This window comes from Lissotriton helveticus, chromosome 3_1 (assembly GCF_964261635.1).
Source record: "Lissotriton helveticus chromosome 3_1, aLisHel1.1, whole genome shotgun sequence".
NCBI classification, from domain to species: Eukaryota; Metazoa; Chordata; class Amphibia; order Caudata; family Salamandridae; genus Lissotriton; species Lissotriton helveticus.
Window position 1 is genome coordinate 1,076,833,099 of NC_136061.1, and position 21,986 is coordinate 1,076,855,084.

The window sequence follows — 21,986 nt, forward strand, 5'->3', positions numbered from 1 at the left end:
GTGGGTTCAAAGTGTCTAAAACACCAATCCAAGGGCCTACAAGCTCTGAGATGGCCCTTGTAATGTAAGGACTATAATTTCCACAATGTACCTAGACAAGTCCTTAAAAGTCCACGAGACACACTCAAGCATGGGGACTTCTTGGTGGTGCTGGTGCAGATGTGCTCTGTTAACCAGTAGCTTTCAGGGAGACTACTCCTTAATCCATGGAAACCAGGCAAAATCCTTTACACCAAAAATATGCAGCAAGTGCAGCCCTTCAGACTGCAGTCCATTGGGTGCATTCCTGCAGGGCGGTCCTTCTCCCTGCTGTTTCAGCAGATCTGAGTTGCTTGGCAACCCTCCCATATTCATTCAGTGTTCTTGGGTGTCAAGCAAAGTGGCACCCCTTACCAATGGAATGAGCCTGTACAATCCTAAAGTGTAATTCTCCCTTTGAAAATTGTTTTGGCCACTTCAAACCCCTACTCCCTTTTGTTTCTGCAGCCTTTAGTTCTCCACCCACAAGAAATCCTTTGTCCCTCTAGCAGGACACTTCACACCTCATTACAACAGCCTGGCAGAGGCTGGCAAATCAGGAGAGGGCAGTTTTAAGGCTGGATTTTGGCTGACAGAAAAGAACATTTTATAACTTCTTTTCTGTAATAGTTATTACAAATCTAACAGTGGCAGGCAAGCTTTTGTATATATTCTAACTATTCTTTTGAGTCTTTGAATGACACTACAAAACTTAAATAAAATATTTCCACGTAAGCCTATGGAGCTAGTTTCCTACAATGGCGAAAAAGGAAATTGGCAGTTTTTCTCTCACCATGGCTTATCAAACATATTTCATACTGTCCCTGCTTGTAGTTACTTCTCCAGCACCAATTGGAGGCCTCAAGGGTGACTTGTATGTAACAGTAAGGTAGTTTGAGACTTTGGAACTACGTTTGATTCCAAAGTTGAATTTGCATATAATTTCAAATTAAAAGTAGACGCAAGGCAGGGTTGACTTTTAAATGACATCAGGCACCACAGTAGCGCACACATAAGTGCATTAAATGAACTGGGCCTCTAGACCTACATGCCCTACCATGTACTACGTACATACAGCTAGGCTGACTGTACCAATTGTAATTATACCTAATTGCCATGCACTTTACCACAGAGTACAGACCCCGGGTTTGGTTAGTAGAGCCCAGGGCACAGTCAGAGTAAGAAAACCAGCATGAAGTAGTAAAAATGGGAGCAGAGAGTTGGGGGACAATGCAAACAGATCTTGTTTTCTCACAGTCAGCTTTCATTTGTGGAGGCCATTTAATTTCTCTCAAGATTGCCTTTATGAGTACATTAGTTTACATAACTAACTGGGTGCTTTGTTGGTTTGTCTTTCATTTCCTTCTCTTCTTAGGTACTTCTTCCCAAAAATCTCCATAACAATCATGATGTTGGTCTTCAGGTATTCTTTCAGTCCTCTTCTTCTACTGGAGGCTTCTTCATGCTTTGATTATTAGAATAGTTCTTTTAGTCTCAGACCTTTCATGTTTCCTCCACTAGACTGATCATTTATTTGTAGCTTTTGGAGCAGCAGTTCAATGTAGGTTTTCTCCTTGACAACAAATAGACGCTTGAATTTACTTTTGATATGGCATATTCTTTGGCAGACACTCCTCTCCGACTTGGGTGTCAAACCAAGTGCTACATGCCTGAAGTCCCCATACTTCTGCGGAAGTAAAGAACTTCCACCACTTCCCTTTAAGGTTAATCCTTAGTATCAGAAGATGATTCATACCTGACACCTTACAATTTTGCTCATCATTATAGGATCTAAAGTTTAGAGAAGGATGGCAGTAACATTGGATTTGGCGTGCTTAGTTGAATCCTGTTATGAATTTCTTAAATGATTCATCTTATTAAAGTAAATTGGCTTGCAGTGATATTTGCTGTTGTGTGTTTCTTTGAAATGGAGTATGTTGTTGCTTTGGTATTCCTCATATGTAACGTCTGGGGTGAGGATAATGTCTTGAATAGTTTCTGCCATCTTCTTTACTCCCAGTCTGACTCCTCTGTGCCTGAGTCATTAAGACCCACCCACCGTCGCATGACAATTCAGCCTTTTTTCTAGGCTTCGTATATTCGTTTCCTGGAGTGTCCTTGTCTCAAGGAAGAGACATTCACCTCATACGTAATGACTGAGGTGGATATGTAGGACTAGTAGTAATGAAGACTACTGGCACATAATCGGGAAATTATTCATTTGCTTGCATCTACTACTAAGAGTATGTACTTTCTTTCTGTAACGTTTTATGAAGTACCTAATTTTTGTCCTTTGTGACACCTGTGAAATTTTCCAGTTTATTTTAATCAACTTTTCTCTGCATTGCAAGAAATGTTTCTCTGCACAGAAGGTGTACTTTTCAGTCGAATTGACTAAAACAAAGCTGAAATATGTATGAATAATGTTTCTCTTTATCTTTGCATTTAGTGGAGTTTGTCTGTGCTCAGTGGCATGGAACAGGAGAAAAACACTCATATCCTTATTTACCAAAGGTGAGAAGTCTGAAACTTCAGATTTCTGGACTCATAAGGGTACAGATGGCCAACATTTCTTTACTGGAAAATATTTGTCAGGTTACATCTGGAAACATTTGTCCAGGTGTTTGCTTGGAAAAACTTAGTGAATTAGATTTTCTCATTAGAAATTATCCTAATGTAATTTTTTTCACGAGAAAATTGTCAGTACTAGTACAAATGTATTTGCTAATAATTGCTTTCTTTTCATTTATTCTTCTCCAGGAAAATATGTTTTCAATGTCGAGAAATTGTATCCATTCCCCCTACTCCCGTTTGTGTCTGTTTCATACCATTTTCCACATCTGACATATTTTGCACGGTGGGAAGAGAACGAGACCAATTTGTGTACCTACGTTCTTATGATTGTTGCCATGTTCAAGTTCACAGGTCTTTTCTCCATTCTTAACAGCCACTCCCTGCACACTCTACTTCTTGCTCATTCACTTACTACCATTACATTTTTCATAAGGATAAATTGATTTACGGCTGCAAAACAACTTATCTGAAGTGGAAGAGTTATTTCACACTCTGAAATAAAGCTATTGCTTGTATAAGTCTGACCTACAAATGCAAATATATTTGAGAATCAAGTCCTCATTTTTCCTACTAAGTATTTGTTATTCAGAGCATCTTTGTTAGAATTAAATAAATGCATGTGCAACACACGTCATGGCAAAGTCTTGAGTTTGCACAGACGTGGCAAAGCAATAAAATTGCAAACTAAAGATCTTTGCAAAATTTGAAAAATAAGTTCCAGTTTGGACACTCCTACCTACTTTACGAATTTGAGTACACAAAAATACTTTTATTAGGAACTGCATTAGAAATAAGGACTTGTCTTTGCTCGCAACAAACACATTTCATTACTATGTATCTCTGTGTAATTTCAATTTGATGAATGTAAAAATGTTTTATAGTCCAGATAGTTTAGAGCATATCTGAAAAAATTTGGTCAGGGCCAGCTTTATCTCTGGTGGCGTGGTGCCCGGTGTGACAGTGTTTGTTGGCACCCCCCAATGACACTCTTCACATATTCTCTCAATAGTACACTTTAACAGTGCCCTTCAATTCTCCTTAACCACTCTTTCTCTCGTCCATTTCTTTTGCTTTATAGCGCCACTCGTACTAGTTTAAGGTGCCAAAGCACTTTACATCACATACACATTACACAGAGACAATAAATCATAAGTGTGTAAATCAGTGTATAGGAAATGTTACATCTGAGAGAGGACTACAAGGTGTAGGTGTCACAAGTCATCCTGTTCGTAGACTACAGTTTAGGAGTGCTTGGTCTAGCGAAGCAGAAACTCAGAATTTAAAATGTATCACCATGGTTGGCTTTACTAATAAGAATTGATTTCTACCCAAGTGAACCCTGTTTGCAACATTAGGATAATGAAAGACTTGGGGAAAAAATCAAAACGCTCTAATCTATACCTTGCAGTTTGCATGGAGATCTTTGATGACAGTTGATAGTTCATTGTTCTATATTAAGGATGTAGACTTATAAACTGCAGGTAACAAAAGGAGCTCTCTGACAGAAGCAGTAACACACTGACCAAATTACATTGTATGCACTTTGTAATGTGCATGGTACACCTGCTTTGCAGCAGGCCTTTGAACCCCCTGCGCTACTTTATGATGAGTCAAAACTTCCACTAGACACAACTGCGATCTGCCTGCAGCAGGTCTATTAATCACCAGAATTCTCTTGACATTTTTATGGTTTCCTTATAATAGATGGAGTCAAGGAACGTGGCAGCAGGTGCTTTTAAAACCATATTGTATTTGAAAACACTGTGCCCCCACCCCCTAAAGTCAGCGCATGGCGAGGTGTCACCAATTGCACCTCCATGGTGCCAGCCCTGATGTTGGTTAAAACACATTTTGTCACTTAAAGAATCATTTGTACAATATACATTGTTTCAGAAAGAATAGATACGTTTTCATATTTATTATAATAAGTTTTAATTAGGAATCACAGAAAAACACAAAAAACTAGATTGTTTGCTTCTGGAACAAAAAAAGAGCAGAACAATTTGTGCATATTCTAATGCAGCCCCTTTTTTCCAGAGAAGCAGCTCAGAAAATTCCCTTGTTGCAATGGATTTTTCTGGTAAAAGAAGTCGGGTGATAGAAAATCCATCTGAAGCGCTTTCTGTTGCAGTCCAAGAAGGTTTATTGTGGCGGGTAATCTTCGTTTTATGTTTATTTTTATTTCTTTATTATTTTCCTTTGTTTTATTTTGTGGAACACAGAACCATTAAATGTATTTTCTTTTATAGAGGAAAAGCTGCACACGTCTAAATATGCATGGTATCCCAGCAACACCTCAAAGTTCAACAACAAACATTGGTACAGTACATCCCATAAAGAAGATTTCATGAAATTACAATGATTTGGAAACAAAAAAGTTATCATTACTAATCATTATACATTATTGTTGGACATAGTTGTTAAATGCAAAATACTGTTGGTTACAAGGCTAGGGATTGAAGGATTGGTAAAAAAAGCACACACACACACGCACACACACTCACACACATACACACACACACACACACACATATATATTATTCTCCACCACTAACATTTTAGAGCTTTATGACTAGATCACAAAATATTTAACCTTTTTATATCACACTGGATACACCTGTTGTAGTCCTTTTCTTTGAACGAAATTAACCCATTAAGGCGCTGTCTGATTAATCAAAATCCATGACTGAGGCTAATCATCAAATCAATACATTTACATAAGTGAAACCCATTTGGTTTCACAGGGAGACAGAGAGTGATTTAGTTTTCGGCTTGTTAAGGTTATTAAAAGAGTAAAAGTTTACAAAGTAAAATCTTTTAGACCTGGCATCCTAGGTGTGGTTTATTCCCTAACGTTTGTCCCACAGACCTCCTATTTGTTGACATTGTTTTTTCTGGCTTTAGGACTCTGTGTACTTTACAACTGCTAATGAGAGCTAAAGTGCTTGTGCTCTTTCCTTAGAACATGGACGAATTGGCTTATACCCAATTGCCCCATTTAAATTTACTTGCGGGTCCATAGTAAAGTGGCACTACCTATGCCTAGCTCTTGTAAATTAAATGCTGCTATTAGGCATGCAGCACTGATTGTGCAACCCACTTAGATAGTACTTTAAACATGTCTTAGGCCTACCATTGCAGCCGGTTTGGTTAATTTAAAACTGCCGTGTTGACTTGGCATAATAAACCTTTTGCCAGGCCCAAAAAATCCTTTTTAATACACATAGGCCCTGGATAGCCCAGATGGCAGGGTTCATTGTATTTAAAATGTTAGACGTGCACTTTTAAGCTTTACAAAGCTTTACATGTCCAGGTGATGAATAACTCTCATATTCATATTTCATTACTGTAAGGTCTACGTCTCCCGTAGGATAACATTGGAGTTACGGCATTACATTTAATACACTGTAATTTCCAAATGGGAACAGGTAACCAGTTCATGTTTGGTGTCTTTGGATTGGTAATAAGAAACCCTAAACTTAATGAAGTCAGATTTTAAATTACAATTTCGAAAATGCCACTTTAGAAAATTGGCATTTTCCTGCCTTACCTATTTGGTGCCTGGAGCCTGTCTCAGGGTCACATGACTGGGTATAGTTGACAGTTGGGCTTTATGTGTTTCTCCCAGACAGCCTCAAACAATAGGAAGCTTAGGTGTGCCTAGATGAGCCATCACTGGCAGAATTGGAGGAAGGAGTTGGGCACATGAATAGGTTGTGTCCTGCCTCCACACAAAGGGCAACATATTATTTGTAGTTAGTATGGAGCCAGGGCAAGAAAGGTAGGGCACCTGTGCACGTCAAAGACCTGATTCTAGAAACTTCTTCTCACTTCAAAGGCACAACTAGGTATAAATATTGGATCTTAGACACCGACTTTTCAGTATACTCTGGATCTGTGGATAGGAGGATTGCTGAGCTGCTGAAAGAACTGCTGCTCTGAAGGGCTGCTGCCCTGCTGTGTTCATCGGCTTCTGCTTCCCTCTTGTCTGGATAAGAAGGACAGGGCTTGTATCTGTTGTACCTAAGACCCCAAAGTGACTTCAAGGGTGTTAGATCTGTCATCCTTAGGGTGGTCTTCTCCCGAACATTTTGCAGGCTTACCTTCTCTTTCTGCTGTATCATTTTGGTGGCCTTAGGACTCTGAACACTTTGCTACTGCTAACCAGTGCCTGTGCTTCTCCCCTAACCATTAAACATCTGTGTGCACACAATTGGCATATTTAGTTTACTTATATGTCCCTTGTGAAGTGGTATACCATAAACCCAGGGCCTGTAATCTAAAGTGGGCCTGCTGCAATAGTGGTGCCACTCACACAAGTAGCTTTCAAACATGTCTCAAGATCGCCATTGCAAGGCCTGTATGTGGAGATTACTGCCAATACAATATGACAGCTAAAATAACTTGCCAAGCCTAAATCTTCCCTTTTATTATACATAAGTCACCCCTAAGGTAGGCCCTAGGTAGTCCACAGGGATGGTGCTCTGTAAGTAAAATTTAGTGCATGTACTTTCAAGTTTTACGTGTCCTGGTAGTGACAAACACCCACATTTGTTTTTCACTACTTTGAGCCTATACCTTTTCACAGGGCAGAATTGGGAATTCCTTAATATATTTTTTAACTGTAATTCCCAATTAGAAAGGAGAGCTGCATCATAGTTTATAACTTTGGAATGGTAATGATAAATGCTCTTCACTGGTAAAGTTGGATTTAACATTACTGTTTTAAAAATGCCACTTTTAGAAAGTCACATTTTTTCTGCTCTTACTGCTCTGTGTGCCTTGTAGCCTGTCTGCAGTACAAGTTTGGGGTGGGTGACAGCTACATTTGGCGCATTCTCTCTAGACAGCACCAAACACCATAAGGGTGGGTGTGACAGAAAACGTGTTCATTCACTTGCATAGCTCTTCCTGGGCAGGATGAGAGAGGGGAGCTGACCCTTAAACCTGAATAGGCAGTGTCATGTTTCCTACACAAATGGCTGTTTACCGCCTGCTGGTAGTCTGGAGCCAGGGCTAGGAAGAAAGCAGGACCTGTGCACTTCAAGGATCTGCTTTGAAGTAACCTCCACTTCAAAGGCACAACTGGGAGTAACAACTGGGGCACTTACCCTACAAAGACAGTACACTATTGGGTCCATGAAGAACTCTGACAGGAGTTAAGACTGCTGTGCTACAAGGATTGTCACTCTGCTTGACTGCTGCTCTGGAAGAACTGTTTTTTTCTGCTTTGCTGGTCTGAACGGTTGTCTGCTGATCTCTGCCCTGTTGCAAGGACTGGACCCTTCTCACATGAACTCAGAGGGACTTCAAGGGCTTGCTGGCTTGCCCCCTGTTCTGAAGTCTTAGGGTCATCAAAGAGTTCTTTCAACCCCGCAATAGCACCAAGACTCTGCCATCTGGGATTACTGCACTGCCAAGTGGTGCCAATCCAGTCCTGGGCCCTTGAAAGGTGATTTCAGCTGTCCAGAACCATTAACATCGACTCAGTGATGGCTTTGAGCTGATTGAAAACGATGCATTGCCTTCGCCGCTGACACAGTGGCCGATCAGCGACATCACTTTGACAGACTGTGTGGATCGACTGTGAAGGAAGTAACCTATTTAGGGCCACCGGGTCACTAATAACCGCCACTCAGCCTTCCGTACTAAATGAAGAGTCGGTCAGACAGGAGAGAATACAAACCAAAAACTGTTTATTCATATATACTCAGAGTGGAGCCCTATCTGCTCAGTCACTAAGAGTGCTACAAAGGGAACTGAAATTGACAGTCATAAAGATACATTATGTACGTTTCATATCATGCAGAAACACGTCCACAGTGGAATTTTCCAAGCAGATGATAAACAGTGAAATACAAAAAAAAAGGTTTCAACTTCTCGTATCTGACACAAACTAACACAACCCAAAGTCGTTCCATCCTGCGGCCACCACCAGACAAGTGGGAGAGGGCCTCTGTCTAGAGGGAAAAGTATGTGCTAATATGAACTGTGCACTCATTACTGAAACAAAACCTAAGTGAAGAAACAGAACTCAGAGGGTAGCTTTTCTTGGAATTGGACAAGATCAGTTTTGAGCATCCTGAAATGGCGACTGAAAAGAAAATGGTGCAGCGGACACTAACTTACATTGCGTAAGCATAAACAGTTTCTATTTTAACAGACCCTCCTTTTAGCAAGAGCTAACATTTTCCAACGGCAACAAAAGAAAACCAAACTACAAACAACAACAATAATCCACCATCAGCATCAGAAAATGAAACAGCAAGGAGGGAGGAATTCTTGAATATTTCCTCATCGATATTCATCAGATCCTCACTATCCTTTTGAATCATTATAGCGGCATTTGTGTCATGAATTAACATCTTCTGTTAGGTGTATAGTGGGACAGTAGGAGCAGTAGAAGGGAAGACACTGAATAGGAGCACATCAGAGCACCAATACCACAATCAGATAAATCACTTTTTCAAGATTGCAGCCCCAGCTGGCAAAGAAAGACGAACTCCAATTTCCACTCTGTATTCCTTTGACGTTTTCAAGGATTTCTAAAATGTGTTTGGTAATATTCTTTTCCATATTATTGATCCTGATTTCACACTGATCACCTCCTACTGCGCATAGACCACCACTCTTAGCTAGAATAAAATCGACTGCATATCTGGTCTGTTCCGAATATATTCTCATACTCTCCAACTGAGTAGTGATGCCACACAAACCTGCTTCTGTGGTATTAGATAAAATGTATAGCTTACACCCAAAATATTCTCTAGTCTTTTCACCCCTGGCCTTGGAAGTACCACCCAAGGTGAAAATAGAAGAAAGGATGTATCCAAAAGTGATCCCATTACTGTGATTATTGACCTCTATATCAGTCACTCCCTCACAGAATTTTTTAGTCAGGGTCCTTTTAACCCGTCGTATGTTAGGCTTGGCATATTTAAAAGTTACACACAATGAGTAATACCATTTCAAGGGCTACATCATATCTGTACCATTATGAACATTAGAATGCGTCCCATTAGACAAAAAGAAAAACTCTGGGGGGTCGATTTACAGAACTAATCTGAGACAAAATCCTAAACTTACTACTTTTGGTATTCACAGAAGGCAATTAGTAATAGTAAAGTTAGCATTTTGTCTTAAGTTTGACTTGAGACAGACTTAGGACAGACTTAAGACAAACGTAGGACAGACTTAAGACATACTTAAGACAAAATCCTAACTCTACTACTACTAAATGCCTTCTGTGAATACCAAAAGTAGTAAGTTTGGAATGTAGTCTCAGATAATTTCTGTGAATCGGGCCCTGGGTGTGCATAAATCTGTCACTCATAATCCACTTCTGCATACCTGGAGTTCATTCCGAAAGTATTTGGATCCTCGTCATTTACCATGGGGATCTTATTTTTATACAACCCTATTCCCAAGCAATTTATATATAGTGAAGTATCAGTGCTATCCACAATAGGGCAACAGGCAAGGTAATAACTATCCTCTCTGGTAACTATCAATTCCTTGTAATGCCAACCCACCAATGTGATATTCTTTTGTTCCACACAAAAATTGCCACAATATGTATTGTTATCACTAACTGAATAATCCATTCCAAGTTTCTTTCTATGGTATAGAGATGGTCCCGGATAACAAAAAACAAACGTTCCTTTATCTTCTGTAAATTGAGGTGGCTGAGTATATGTATAATTTACGAGTGACAGTGGCTATGCAGTTCACAAGCTAGTACAGATTCAGTGGGGTAACAAGCGGTTCCTTTTCTGAAGAACCTCTTGTGTGTTTCCAAAAATACATTACTCAGAGCAGTTCTTTTATTTCTTTTTGGGTAAATAACCTTACCCTTGCTGTTTAAAGGCACACTTTGATAATTTTACGGAACCCATGATACCCCACACAATATTATCATCAGCAGAATCAGAAAAACAACACATATTTTTTTTCCAGGTCCACATCATATTATACTGTACAACAAGAACCACTGGCTGTTTCTCTTCAGCAACCTTCTTACCAAAAGGTTGCATAATGAATCAAAACAAAAAAGAAAAATTCAGGAAAATATGCAAGTTCTCAGTGTCCGTCAGCACCTCACTGATACAGGCTCCTACTGTCCATCATTAAGTTGGCGTTCTTGAGCACCGGTGGCAGAGCTTGCTCTGTCCAAACTCTTTTAATCTATCCCACATTGATAAAGATGGTATACCTGTAATGTATATTTCTGTTCTCCCTAGCTAATGTTCAAACAACAAAGGCAAAGTAAGCGCAACATTTTCCACTAATTTAAATTAATTCCGTTGGTACTGTTACTCAGCACTACCTGTCTCATCCCTAATCTTTCTTCTCCTTGGACTCAGTGTCCCTCAGCTGAGGGCGCAAATTGTATCTGGCACCCCCAGGCACTGTGTGATCAATGAACAAAGGCTCCTGAATAGCTCGCATTTCTGAGAGAACAGCTTAGTTCAAAACATCTTCGTTCTCCTTATCTGTCTGTGTTCAAGTCTACTTGGAATCACCAAAAGGAACAAACCTGTGCACATGTTCACACTCGGTGTCACCAGTGTGCTCCTTGATCCACTGGTCATATGGCAATGAAAAAAGAATCCTCCGGCAGTGGGTAGTGTGCACCTGGTTCCTTCGACCTGCAACCTTTATAGCCGTCCGTGTCACCAACAGAACCTGCTCAGGATCCTTTCAGCGCGGCTTCAAACTTTTCTTCCGCTGAAAGTTCCTGATTAAAATAAAATCTCAGGAGCTGAATGTCGTGGCCGGGCCCCTCTGGTACAGAAGGTAGGGACTCCCGCACCTATTGGTGAAAAGAACGTACACTTTCTGTTAAATGGCCAAGATAATCAAGCAATGCAGGATATTCAATATCTGAGTATTCACAAGGACGTGGGACACCCCAAACATTTGCCGGACATCCGAACATGACCTCATAAGGTGACAATTCTGTTTTAGAATGAGCTGTGGCTCTTGTTGACAGAGAGCTAATGGTAGAGCATCTGGCCATTTCAACCCTTTTGTCTCCTGAATTTTTGCTAAGTTGAGTTTGAAAGTACCATTGTACTTCTCAACCAAACCTGCTGACTGTCGATGATTGTCAGTATGAAATTTCTGTTTGACTTGCAAACCTTCACAAATCAATTTAATCACTTTCCAATTAAATGACTTCTGTTGTCACTCCAGATAGTTTGGGGAAAGCCAAAATGAGGAACATACTCTTTAAGGAGTACCTTAGTGGGGTAGGCCATTAATAAATGCACATGCAACCACCAAAACATGCTTAAGATTATTACATCTCTCTAATTCAAAATAGTCCATTTGGAGGACTTCAAAAGGAAATGCAGGTGGTGCAAAATTACCAGGTGGTGTAGGGGTACCCTTCCCTGGATTATGCATCATACAGACCATACAGTACTTCACCAAATACGCAGCTGTCTTGGAGATGTTATCAATTTGCCATACAGGGGCTAACAATTTACAAATGCCTTTTGCACTAATATGAGCTGGACCATGTGCTATAGTAACCACGGGAAGAACGTATGCATCCAGCAACATCCATTTCTGTTTTCCAGATTTATCAATTCAGCACCCTTCCTCATTCAACTGTGCTGTACTCTCCTGCCATTTAGCTAATTCTTCTATTGTGGCTTCACTTTGTATCTCCTTTACACTCTCAAAGGTATTTTCAAGCATAACACTCTCGGGAACCCACCTAGCTGGAACTGCGACAAACATACGTTTCACTTTACTTCAGGCTGTTTCCTTAGTTACCTGATCTGCAAACGCATTTCCTCTACCAACATCATCAAAAACCTATCTATGGGCACTGCACTTAATTATTGCCAATTTCTTGGGGAGCGTTAAAGCACACAAAAGCTACAATATAAGGTGCCCATGCTAAATCTTGGTACCATGGGAGGTAAGAAACCCTTGCTCTGCCCAGAGTCGCCCAAAATTATGGGCGACCCCCGAATGCATACTGGTGTCAGTATAAATATTGACTACCAACCTTTCACTCAATTCACAAGCTCGAATAAGGGCAGCTAGCTCAGAAGCTTGAGCTTACTGGTAAGGGACCCATGATGTCTCTACCACCGTATGCAACGTAGTGATAGCGTAAGCTGCAGTGGTGGTGCAATCTGATAATTTACAACAGAAGCCATCAACATATAGTTCCCCTTGAGGGTTAGATAATGGAAGATCAGTCAGGTCTACACATCCCTTTGTTTCTTCTTCCACTCCGGAAAATACAGGTATGTTTTTCGACTGTATCATTCTCAGAAGGGAGGGGTAGTAACGTGCCTGGGTTTAGAGTGGCACATCTTTTGATTGTAATATGCGCAGCAAACATTGTCAATTCATAGCCATTAAGACGTGCACTGGTGAGGTGATGTGACTTTGTTCTATTCAAAAGCGTATCCACAGCAAGGGGTACCATAACTGTGAGGTCATTATCAAGTCCAGCTGATTGCCTAATTTAAGTGGCCACATCCACACCACTCTCAGACAATTCGGGTGGGTTCTAGCAACAGGGTCAAGTACAGCAGAAAAATAAGCACAGGGCCTCTTTTTGTCCCCAAACTTTTGTGCTAAAATAGAAAGTGCGCAACCAGCCATCTCATGAACATAGAGCACAAATGGTTGTTATGATTTGGTGTGCCAAGCACCAGAGCCAAGCAATGTGCATTTTTTAATTGCTCAAAAGACTGCTGACATTCTGGCGTCCAAGGGAAAGGCTCATGCACTGCTTTTGTTGTTAATGCAATCAAAGGTTTGATTAGTAAAAAGTAGTTTAGGATCCACTGGTGACAGTAGGAAATAATACCTATAAAAGGAAGTAAAGTTTTCTGAGCTTGAGGAATGGGAATTTTAGCAAGAGTACTGATACACTCAAGATCAACCTCCTACCCTCCTTCGACAGTAGGTGACCTAAATTGATGACCTCCTGTCGACAATACTGACATTTTGAAAGAGAAACCCTATGTCCATGATGTGCCAAACTCAACAGCAATTTGACTGTACAGTCTCTATAACCTTGTTCTGTATCAGAAGCAATTAGCAGATCATCAACATACTGCACTAATACATTACTTGGAGGAAGCGAGAGGGAATCCAACTGGATTTTTAATGTCTGACTATAAATACTAGGACTCTCCATATAGCCTTGAGGAGCACGACATAATATAAAGCTTCTACCGGCTAGTGTAAATCTAAACAACTACCTACTGTCTGGGTCGATAGGAATACTAAAACATTTGTTTTTCAGATCAATGACAGAAAAGAACTTAGCAGTAGTTGGAATCATCATTAAAAGCATAGTGAAATCAGGAACCAGCAGAAACACAATTTATTCACTTCTTGCAAATCAATCACAAAGCAGTAAACATCATCAACAGCATCAGGGGAACTCGAAGGCGTCCTCTTAAGGACTGGAAGAATAGGACTGTTACAAAATGTTGGCAGACGTTTCTTCGAATACTCCCTTTCATATAAAATCCTGAATAATCTGAAGAAGGGCCCGTTATCCTGTCTGTGGTATCCTATAATGAGGAATGCTTGGTAGGACAGAATTATCTTTAACTTGTATAGAAACTTGTGGTATATGCAACAGACTCACATCTGTATCACCTGCGGCCCATAGTGTGGGTGGTACCTGAGCAAATTCAGCTTGAAGGGACGCATTCTGAGACAAACACTGCTTAGTACTCACATCTGGACCCATAGTAATATAAACACCTGCAAATAGTAGCATGCAATTTCTATAACAGATCAAAACACATCAAATTTTCACCATAATTAGATGTTAACAAAAACGGAGATTCCACAGTGAAAGGACCAACGGTCAATGCAAGGGTAGTGAAATTGGTCTTACAACCGGTACACCTGAAACAGAACTCTTTGTCGCACCTGTGTCCACCAAAATTCCTTGGTCGAACCCTGCAAATCCGCTGTGACATAGGACCACGCTGGTCAACAGGTATCTGAACTGGTCCCTCACCCTGTCCCTGGCTGTCCTAGCTATATGATATATCTGTCACATCATCCACATCATAATCATCATGATAGTGCTGTCCATCTCTGGGGTCATTAAAATAAATATTATCAGAATGGCCCCCAGGTGCTGCAGCATTCTGATGTCTGTTGGTTCCACAACCCCCTCCACCAGTACCCCATCCTCTAGAGGACACACCCGTATTTAAAAGCACAGGGCACTGGCTGCGTCAATGTCTTTCTTCCTTACAATACGCATACTGATTCTGCCCCAAAGGTATCATGGAAGGCTGCCTAGTATGTGGCAGTTGTCAAGAAGGACCTCCTCGCCCCCTAATATATGCAACAGACTCACATCTGTATCACCTGCGGCCCATAGTGTGGGTGGTACATAGGACCACGCTGGTCAACAGGTATCTGAACTGGTCCCTCACCCTGTCCCTGGCTGTCCTAGCTATATGATATATCTGTCACATCATCCACATCATAATCATCATGATAGTGCTGTCCATCTCTGGGGTCATTAAAATAAATATTATCAGAATGGCCCCCAGGTGGTGCAGCATTCTGATGTCTGTTGGTTCCACAACCCCCTCCACCAGTACCCCATCCTCTAGAGGACACACCCGTATTTAAAAGCACAGGGCACTGGCTGCGTCAATGTCTTTCTTCCTTACAATACGCATACTGATTCTGCCCCAAAGGTATCATGGAAGGCTGCCTAGTATGTGGCAGTTGTCAAGAAGGACCTCCTCGCCCCCTAATATTTCCACTAAATGCTTGCTGGAACAACATCTTCATCTTTAGATCCTTGTGCTTCTTATCAGTGTTATCCTTTTCCTCCTAATCTCAATGTTCATAATATTGGGCCATAATCAAAATAACAGAGGGAGAAGATGTAGACAAAGTACTCTCAGATGCCTGCACACAAGTCATTATTTCAGGAAGAAGATTAGTAACAAACCTATCAACAAACTTTACAAACTCCTCCCTCAGTAGACATATCCTGTCCACTATATTCCAAAAATGTGTTCTCAAACTGGGTGAAGAAATCGGACAAACTCTCATCCTTCTTCTGTTGACAAGCCGTCGATCTGTCTGAACTCACCTTCTTAGGTGGAATAAGTGTGTGCATATATGTAATAATATGACTAGGCAAAGCAAGTATCTCAGCACGGGGTTATCACCAGGCTTCCTTTCCTGATCCCATCCTTTAATCACATCCCACGTACCGCCTAATTCTGTTACATGATCTTTAGTATGCACCTGTCTCCAAGTATGAACCAGAACCAGAATACCAAAAAACATGTCAATATCTGCAAGAGTCATTACAGTAGAAGAAGCAACCTCTGTTAATTCCTTATAATAGTCAGTGGGATTTTTCCTGGGATCGGGCAAAGTAGTCTTAAATGCTAAAACCTTACTTCTTTTCCATGGAGTGTAAACCCAATGTTTCTGAAAGCGGGCAGCCATGGTCGGCATAGTGGTCGCACTGTGCTGATCCATCAATGCTGGTATTTCTGGATGATACATTGGGTGGACTTCACGCATAGGGAACTGTGTTATTTGAGTAGGACTCTTCATCATACAACCGACCTCTATAAGAAATTATGGTAGTAACATTACCGAACACTTGTCCCGGTTCCATATCAGACACATACACATGATCTCTATTATCAAATAGTATTTGGGGAGCCTCAAACCCAATGTATGTATGCCACATATCCATCAAGGTAGCAGACATATGATGAAGAGCATGCTGGTGTAAAAAGGGCTCAAAATCACTTCTAACCCGCCAAATAACCTCCACACTATCAATTGCATTATGAGCCCACTGCATGGCCTGACTCACTATCGGCCTCTTTTCTTCCTCCCCTATTTCAGTCCGCTTCAATGGACCCATGTGTTCCCTAAATCTCACAAAATTCCTGCCATCAAACCCTCGTACAGGGGTATCAGTATCCAAAAACGTCGGGAGATGTATAACTGCAGGAGGAGGGATGATGGAAGTAGTAGGCAGAACTATAGTCAATGCTTGTACCAGAGGAGAAAGAACAGTGGGCATCAGAGTATGGGAGGTGGATGTAATAGAGGTCACAGTCGTAAAAGATGGCAAAGGGAAAGAAAGAGGCATGGTAACTGGAGCTGAAGGTACAATAATCGTAGATACAGGAGCAACTTCAGCAGACGAGACAGGCTGCTGTGTCTTCAAAGAGACAACAGGGTATATCCTCTGCGGGGCATAAGGAGGTGTGGGTTGAGTATCTAACAACTCCTCTAAAAAGGTATGATCATCCTCTTTGGCCACATAGAACTTATCAATTTGCAACCAAAATCTCCTCTCTGCGCATTCTGCATCCTGCCTTTCCGTGCGTCTTTCTTCATTTTTAATCGCCTTTGTTTAGCCTCTTTCTGCCAAATTCAAATAGAATCAAACATCGACTGTGTACTTCGTCTCTTAAACAACTGTTCTTGTAAAAACACAATTTTTTGCTCATGAAAAGAACCTGCCAAAGGCCCCTGCAACTCGCCATTTTCCCTTATAAATTTGTACCATAATGTGCTAAACATAATAGGGCCAAGACCATGTTTCACATACACAAAATTATGGCTGCCTTTAGGAGGCGCGGGTTAAGCTTCTTCCAATCGAGCAACTGCAGAACACAACGAAAACACAAATTCCCAAACTTACTTAGACCAGGCATTACGGAAAAAAAAGTTGATGTTTTACCTGGCAAAGTGTTTGCAAACACTTTTTACCAAGACAATCCTTCAATCATAACAAACTCAAACCACAATGGTACCATATCCACAGAGAACCAAAACAAACTCACCTGATATCAGTAGTACAAACGAACTGGTTCTCCACTGCCGACTCTTCAGACCAAACGGTCAGATTCAAGGGTTTTGCCATTCAGGACTCCAGTCAGGATGACTACTGGGTGGGGCACCGTCTGGCAGGATGGAAGGAGCAGCTGCGCGTAATAGACACTCTTCTTGGAGGGATCCCTGAGCCGTCAGTCTGACCCTACGGTGTCCTCGACCTCCCCCCGTCTGCGGAAAGGGGATGGATCAATCACCCAAAGGAGTCCCTTTTCCGGCGCCAACTGAAGGAAGTAACCTGTTTAGAGCCACAAGGGTCACTAATTGCCACCTCTCAGCCTTCTGTACTAATTGAAGAGTCGGGCAGACAGTAAAAAATACAACCTAAAATCTGTTTATTCATATACACTGAGAGTGGAGCCCCATCTGCCCAGTTGCTAGGAGTGCTACAGAGGGAACTGAAATCAACAAGCATAAAGATACAGTATGTACATTTCATAGTCAAGCAGAAACACGCCTACAGTGGAATTTTCCAAGCAGGTGTAACTTAACAGTGAATAACAAAAAAAGGTTTAAACTTCTTGTATCTGACACAAACTAACATAATCCAAGGTCATTCCATCCTGGGCCCGCCACCAGACAAGTGGGAGAGTGCCCTATAACTAGAGGGAAAGGTATGCGCTAATATGAACAGTGCACTCATTACTGAAACAAAACCTAAGTGAAGAAACAAAACTCAGATGGGGACCATTTCACGGAATTGGATGAGATCAGTTTCCAGCAGCCTGTAATGGCGCAGGAAATGAAAATAGCACAGCAAATGCTAACTTACATGGAGCACTGCATAAGCATAAACAGTTTCTATTCTAACAACCGCAATGCAGTGCCTGCATCGTAAAGGGATTCGTCGACAAAGCCTTCATTGCCTGAGTGGATCGGTACCGATGTATCGAGTCTTTGACACTGACACCTGCTCCATCCAAGGTACTTTTTCAGCAGGACCTGAATGAGCCCTGGTGCTGGCCTGCCCTTCATAGTGGTCGGCCTGAAGTCTGGATGTGCACCGGTCCAGTGTGACCTCAAGTATCCCTAAGAACTATTTGACTCTAAGCCCTAGATTTTGATTTAATCTTTACAAATTCATAATTCTGGTTCTACATATTGGATATTTGTCATTTTGGTCTTATTTTACTCATAGAAGTATATTCTATTTTTCTAACCCTGTGTGGACCATTTTTGTGGTGTTTTTATTGTGTTACTGTGTGTGGGCGTTGCACAAATACTTTACACATTGTCTCTTTAGATAAGCCTGACTGATCTATGCCAAGCTACCAGAGATTGAGCACAGGTTATCGTTAAGTGTGTATCTAGCTTACTCAGACTAGAGTGGTGGTTCCCGCTTGCTCAGGGTGCATATTCTGACAACCAGAAACCCATGTCTGACAAAGGGCTAGAAGGCTGGCCTCCTGACTAAAGCCTCATGGACAGAAGGCTCCAAAAACCTTGCACCCAGCACCTGGACTCTGCCATCTATGAGTAAACTCTGCCAAGTGGTGCCATCCCAGTCCTTGACCCTTGGAAGTGGGGCTGAAGGTGCTCTGCCAGCCCATCTGTGGATCAAGCAGAACCAAAGCTTCTCATCTGATCCATGACAAGAACGAAAACAGCACAGCCTGTGCAAAGCTTTCCCAATGCAGAACCTTGCATTTCTTGTGGAAGTCAGCCTCAATGATGCTGCTGGCTCTCACATCAAAGCCTCACAGCTCCTTAGAACTGACACAACACCTCAACTGCAAGATGCATCTTTGATGCTGGACTTCGTCTAGTAAGTCCTCATTAACCGGATCCTCTACTAGGATGCAGGTCCTCATATCACACCTTCGCGGCATATCGGAACTGACTCATCACATTGACTGTGCAACGCATCCTCAGTGTGAAACCTCACAACACTCTGCAACTAGGACATAAGGTACTTTGTGTAGTGGACCTAACTAGGTCACTGTAGTCAGTCCACGCTCCACTGCAGTCCGCCTGAACTTGTGACTGTGTCCCTGTCCTGCGCTACCAGATATCTACAGTTTGAGCTTTGTGCTTTTTAGCACTATTTTTACTGGAATCTTTATACCTGCACGCCTTTGGTTCTACTGATTGGATTTTTGTTGTTTTGGCCTTGTTTTATTTATTAAGAATAACACTATTCTCCTAACTTGGCAATGGATCATTGCCAAGCTACCAGAGGGTTGAGCACACATTAATTTAGGGTTGACTTGGCCCTCGCCATAACAAGGATTGTTATTTTTGTGGTTTTTTAAAGAGTTTTATATATCGCAAACTAGACTCAAGGGTATCAGGTATCAGAGCGCTTTACACGAGCACCAGTTTCATTACAAATGAACACATTGATTTTTGTTAGGCACAGGGAGATTAAGTGATTTGCCTAGATTCACAGGATGTGGAACATCGTTGCCGAGACTTGGACCCAATTCCCGAGCTTTGAGGTCGACTCTCTAGTCCTAAGGCTGCATCCTATCCCTGGTTGTTGCTTGGCCAAGGCTCACACCCCAGTCAATCAACAGCCCAATCAACAACCCAATTTCTTACAAAACTCATCAAGTTAGTATTAATCAGTAATCAGTAATCATATAATGTTTAAATCAATAAAAGTAATATATGAAATAAGATAAACTATTATAAAGTTGTCTCAAATGAATATTTAAGTAAACTAGTTCTGCCCTTACTCTACTCTAAGTTGTCTCGAAGTGGACAAAACCATGGATCTAAGCATTCTGGAAAAATCTGCTCTGCTTAAATCACACAGTTTTAACATTTGCTACACCTACACATGGTCCCCACAAAATACTCCAATTAGGTTGTGGTTTACAGAAAATCCAAGCTCATTATTTTCTCACAATTTTACAAAATGGTGCTTCTCTCGCATCCTTCAAAGTTACAATTATCTTCAACATAACGAGATACATTGGACCAGTCTGCACACTGTATATGCACTGACGGCTCATTAAGCATTCTACATCTATTGTGTAAAAGAATGCAACAACAACAAAGGTTCAATCGATCTTATTTTAAAACATTGTTTCATATGTGTATAAATTCCACGTACAATTCAAGTAGATATAATCATGTATGTACTCTTGAATGGTATTGTGCTGTACATTGGTGTCGACAGTGCAGTGCTCCAAAGTGCAAAGTGAAACTAGTGACGTTATGATACACATATATACAATGTAACTTGAAGAGATGACCCATTGTTGGATACTACACAGTCCAATGTAACCTCCCTTGCGTTGAAAAAGACATTTGTTGTAGATGCTCCCTTCTTTGGTGTCGATGTTTTGACCTACCCAGTAATTTGTGTGGATCTCCTCAGGACTACAAAAGCTGTCTACCACAACGCCATGGTGGATCCAACCAATGGACGGTAACAACAGGGTCTTCATTAGATACTGTCCATGCTAAAGTTGGTAATTTCCTGCATGTGTGTATTCACACTCTCTGCTTCTCCCCATGGTTATGCATTTGACATTAGGCACACCAAATGTATTTCATCCTACATTTCTCTGTTAGAACAAACTAGAAACAACACCCTTTCAACTTGCACCCCAAAGGGCACTGACAAACCCAATATAACAAGGAGGGCTTCATAAACCCACCCGTGGTGTGATGGGCTTCAGGAATGATGAACTCAGACCACCCAGAAATTGCTTTAGACCTTGTTAGAATTAACCAAATATCTGTAAGTCCCATGCTTTTCCATCAAATTCTGTATCTGATTACCAGTTGAAGACATTCCTTGATCAAAATCAGAGATGGAATGTAATGGGGTATATGCTACCTCTGTAACAAAATTCAGTTTAGGCTTGTGAACATTTAAAGTGATGTGGCCTAAAAATCTGCCTTAAATACATCTTTGTGAAAGAGCAAGATTGAATTTATTGTGGCGTTTAGAGATCCCCCCTCTATAACATTTTGAAGAAAACATGGGCAAATGAGGAATTTTACACCACTGAGTGGTTAAAACTACGGAGGTTCTGGGTGGACAGAAATAAGATATTTCCCAAAAAATAATGTGAGAATCTAGACAAGCCTTACTATTCGCAGGGGTTAATGGTGCTTACTGTCCCAAAGGAATCTTTAAACAAAAAAGTGTCAAAAGAGTGTGTTTTCATCCCACTTTATAGCAAAACAAAGTGAAAGAGCTATAGGTATTAAAATCAGTTAAACATGGATTATGCAACCAGACAATGCCTGTCTTTTTTCAGGCTAAATATGCCACATCTCTTCGTTTTATTTTTTATCCTTACACTTCAAGTAGATTCTCAACTACACTTTAAGACTAAGAATCGACTTGGATGAGGCATGATGGAACGAATCATATTCAGGTAACATATCCTGTCACAAATCCTACATGCTGCCACAGTAGGCTGCGCTATCTCACAGGATCAAAATGCAGACAAGATATAACAATCCTTCATGCTCAGGACCCAGAAAACAGTATTGCTATCATGAGGTTATTCCAATGTAAATGATAAAATGCCTTCTTAAGACATGAA

At 41.1% G+C, this 21,986-nt stretch overlaps 1 protein-coding gene across 3 annotated transcripts in view; it reads left to right on the top strand.

Annotated features, from left to right (window-relative positions):
* GRB14 (growth factor receptor bound protein 14) overlaps positions 1-21,986 on the top strand; it is a 709,931-nt gene that overhangs the window by 625,824 nt on the left and 62,121 nt on the right. For all 3 annotated transcript variants that reach the window (XM_078681642.1, XM_078681641.1, XM_078681644.1), the window contains 2 exons: positions 4,630-4,746; positions 4,842-4,911. In XM_078681642.1, coding sequence (XP_078537768.1) covers positions 4,630-4,746; positions 4,842-4,911 — 187 coding nt within the window. The remainder of the gene's footprint in view (positions 1-4,629; positions 4,747-4,841; positions 4,912-21,986) is intronic.